We start from the raw sequence: 4,354 nt of genomic DNA, 5'->3' as shown, positions 1-4,354 counted from the left end.
GTCATGGGCCTGAACTCTGGGCCTGGGCGCTGTCCCTCAGCTCTTCAGCTCAAGGCTAGCACTCTGCCACTTGAGCCACAGCGCCACTTCTGGTGTTTTCTGCTTATGTGGTGCTGAGGAATTGAACCCAGGGCCTCATGCATGCAAGGCAAGCGCTCTTCCACTGAGCCACCTTCCCAGCCCCCCATGGTTACATTTTTAAGAACTAGAGGTTGTACTTTCCTTATGGTCAGTGGTGTATATTTTAAACAGTAGCTTAAACTTTGAGAATACTAGGCTCAAAGAGGAAGGTATTAGGAGATAACCTTCATCTGTCCCTTCCAGAGAGCCGTTGTACCATATCCTATATCTACAGTAAGAATCATTCGAAGTAGTGCAAAAAACTTCGCTGATGATGGAGACTAACTTGGGTTTTTATACTTTCAATATAAACAAAATCAATTTCATCACCATGCATTCAATGGTTTGAACTGGTTGGTTAGTTTACATTTATAGTATGCTGGCAATAAGCTAACTGTAAATGGGAGAAACAGGCATTTTTTAAAAATCTATATTGTATGCAGAGATGATTTAGTCTTAACATTAATTGTACATTGCTCCATTTTTTGTGTCCTCCACTATGGATTGGTAATTGCTATATATAAACTTAAACAGAGCATGTAAAAAGGTTTATCTGTGGCTAGTGAACTGGCAAAAAAGACTGTATCCATTTGATGAGTAATAATTGCCCGACAAGAGGAGCTGTGCTTGTAAGCATTTGGTGTATGAAAGTAAATTTGTTTTCATGTGCAACCGGAAATTCTCTGTAGGTGCACTTTTGAAGTTTCAGAACTTGATTTCTTCTATACTTTTATTACATGAGCTCTTCAGATAACTTAGTTTCTTGGGATGATTCTTAAAAACATAAACCATGTAAAATGCTTTAATGCTTTCCCTCTGCACTGCACTTAGTCTTGGATTTACAAAAAGAAAGAAAGTCCCTCAGATTTGTATAGTAGATTCACAGTTGGACATGGCATACCAGTTGACATGTTACATTCTTCTATGCCCAGTATTCTTGCTTTTTCTTTTTTAGCTGCAGTGTTGAAATACGAAAACAATGTCATGAATATCAGGCAGTTTAACTCTTCTCCACACCCCTACTGGCTTCCAAACTTTATGGACGTTTTCACTTGGTCTTTGCCTTTTGTTGGAGAAAAAGGTAAGAGAACAATAGCATCTGTCCAGATACCAGCCCTCCAGTGACCCAGTACCCTTACATTGCATAAGCACCTGGTACTTCTCAAGTGTCTTTCTCAAGTTTATCAGAAATGGGTGCTAATTTTGGTTTGCTTGCTTGCTTGCTTGTTTCCTTGCTTCCTTCCTTCCATCCTTTCTTTCTTTTCTTTTCTTTCTTTTTCTTTTTTCTTTTTGCCAGTCCTGGGGCTTGAATTTAGGGCCTGGGCACTGTCCCTAAGCTTCTTTTACTCAAGGCTAGCACTCTACCACTTCAGCCACAGCACCACTTCTGGCTTTTTTCTGTTATGTGGTTCTTAGGAATCGAACCCAGGGTTTCATGCACGCTAGGCAAACATACTACCACTAAACCACATTCCTAGCCTGTGTTTTGCTTTCTACAGAGTTTTTTTGTTTTGTTTTGTTTTGTTTTTTGCCAGTCCTGGAGCTTGAACTTCAGTCCTGCCTGGGCACTGTCCCTGAGCCTCTCTGTGCTCAAGGCTAGCATTCTACCATTGAGACTCAGTGCCACTTCCGGCCTTTTCTGTTTATGTGGTAAGGAATGGAACCCAGGGCTTCATGCATGCTAGGCAAGCACTGGACCACTAAGCCACATTCCAGCCCTCTACAGAGACTTTTAAGTGGCACTTAATTTATTCTTAGTATCAATTTAAAGTAACAGTTCTACTGTGTTCAAGATGTTAAAGTAATAATCACTGTACCATTCCTCTGTGATTTCCTCAGTGCTGAAGAAATTTAAATCTAAAAGGGTTTATTGTCCTTGAATTTTATTTTTACACTATTTAAATGAGCTATGCAAATACAGAGTAAGACCTTTTGGACCTAGACTTATTTATGTAATTCTTTGCAAAATAGGAAAAAAATATTTTTCATATGTGTATCTGAGTCAAAAACTGTGAACAGCTGTCTACATAATTCTACAATTAGAACTCTCAAAGACTCCAGTGTTTCATTGGAACAAGTAATCTATCCTAATTCTCTCAGAACCTGTTAGCCTATACTTAATGACATTTTTATAGCTAATATAATACAATGATAGTTATTCATGTTTAACATTTATCTTAATTTTAGATACCTACATTATTTGAGAAAAATGCTGTATTAGTTGTGTAAATTTTGAATTATTTTGTTTTGTACAGTGACAGAGATGTTAGTTAACATTCTTACCATATGCTCTACTGATGAACTGATTTCTGAGGAGGAAACAGAAGGTAAACTTTACCTCATTTGAACTAAAAATACTGAGACATTTTGGTTTGGATTTTAATTTATATTGACTCTCTCTCCCAGTCCCCATCTCTGTTTCTTGGTCTTACTAGAAAACAGTTATTTATTGTGTGGCTATTTTTTCTTCTTGATTTGTTTTTTTGTGTTAGTACTGGGTTTGAACTCAGGACCTAGACATTGTCTCTGAGTTTTAGTGCTCAAGGCTAGCATTCCACCACTTGAACCACAGCTCTATGTCCAGTGCTTATTGTATAAAAATTAAATTTGAGCCAGGCATCCTAGCTACTCCAGAAGGCTGAGATCTGAGGATTGAGGTTCACAGCCAAACTAGGCTGGAAAGTCTGTGAGATTCTTATCACCCATTAACCAGCAGAAAGTCAGAAGTAGGGCTGTGGATCAAGTGGTAGAGTGCCAAATTTAAGCAAAAAAAAGCTAAGGGACAGTCCCCAGACCCTGAATTCAAGCCCCATTACTGGCACAAAAAGAGTAAATAATTAAGAAAATAAGATAGAAGAGAATTATTGGAGAAATTAAAATAGATGTGAATAAATTGAAAAAACCTCATCCATGGATTATTGGAAGACTCAATATTGTATGATATACATTATTCTCAAACTGAGGTGTGTGTGTGTGTCTGTGTGTCTGTGTGTCTGTGTGAAAGAGAGCCCATGCATACATGGATGAATGTATGTTGGTGGGTGTTAAGTGGTTTGAATTCGGGGCTTCACACTTGCTAGGCAGATGTTATACCTCTTGGGCCATGTCCCCCACCCTTTTGTGCTTTCTTTGCTTTTTAGAAAAGATCTCCTATTTTTGCTCAAGACAAGCCTTGGACCACCATCCTCCCACAGATGCACTTAACCACTCCCAATTATTGGCTGAGATAGTCTCACTAATTTTTTGCCAAGGCTGACTTTGAACTGAAATCTCTCCAATCTCTACTTCCCAAGTAACAGATTACAGGTGTGCACCACCACACCTACCTCTAAAGTCAATTATGAAAATGCAAAAGACTAATTCTGAATTTTTATAAAAATAGCATAAATATTAAGATGGGAAGACTTGCTCTATAAGATATCAAGATTTACTATAAAGCTAGAGTAATTAGAATTATTAATTCAGTTATTAATCCAACAAACATTGAAACAGAATAAAGAATCCAGAAGTAAGGCTGGGCAGTGGTGACTCATGCCTGTAATCCTAGCTACTCAGGAGGCTGAGATCTAAGAATCATGGTGCAGAGCCAGCCTGGGCAGGAAAGTCTGTCAGACTTGTATCTCTAGTTAATCACCAGAAAACCAGAAATGGAGCTGTGGCTTAAAATGGTAGAGTGCTAGCCTTGAGCCGAAAAGCTTACTAACGGCGCTGAGGCCCTGAGTTCAAGCCCCACAACCAACCAGAAAAAAAAAGACAAACTATAGAGTGGGAGAGGATATTTACAATATCACCAACAAAAGTCCCACATGCCGAAGATTTAAAGAACCAAGATTGATATGATGTGCAGGAACAAGCACTTCACAAAAGAACATAGCCAGGAAAAATAGGAAATGATTCAGCCACATTAGTAATAATGAAAATGCAAATTAAAATCATAGTAGGATGATATCACATTAAAACTTAAGATGCTGCCAGGCACCAGTGGCTCATGCCTGTAATCCTAGCTACTCAGGAGGCTGAGATCTGAGGATCATGGTTCAAAACCAGCCTGGGCAGAAAAGCCCATGAGACTCTTATCTCCAATAAACCACTCAGAATACCGGAAGTGGCACTGTGGCTCAAGTGTTAAGAGTGCTTGGCTGGGCTGGGAAGGTGGCTTAGTGGTAGAGTGCTTGCCTTGCATGCATGAGGCCCTGGGTTCAATTCCTCAGCACCACATAAGCAAAAAGAAAAA

At 39.1% G+C, this 4,354-nt stretch overlaps 1 protein-coding gene across 2 annotated transcripts in view; it reads left to right on the top strand.

The window, feature by feature from the left end:
* Ppp3cc (protein phosphatase 3, catalytic subunit, gamma isozyme) overlaps positions 1–4,354 on the top strand; it is a 59,944-nt gene that overhangs the window by 42,737 nt on the left and 12,853 nt on the right. For both annotated transcript variants that reach the window (XM_013034455.1, XM_013034456.1), the window contains exons 9-10: positions 1,076–1,201; positions 2,376–2,447. In XM_013034455.1, coding sequence (XP_012889909.1) covers positions 1,076–1,201; positions 2,376–2,447 — 198 coding nt within the window. The remainder of the gene's footprint in view (positions 1–1,075; positions 1,202–2,375; positions 2,448–4,354) is intronic.

Source organism: Dipodomys ordii, unplaced genomic scaffold (genome assembly GCF_000151885.1).
Source record: "Dipodomys ordii isolate 6190 unplaced genomic scaffold, Dord_2.0 Scaffold189, whole genome shotgun sequence".
NCBI lineage: Eukaryota > Metazoa > Chordata > Mammalia > Rodentia > Heteromyidae > Dipodomys > Dipodomys ordii.
Note: the sequence above shows the minus strand (reverse complement) of the source record. Positions and strands in the feature narration are given on the sequence as shown.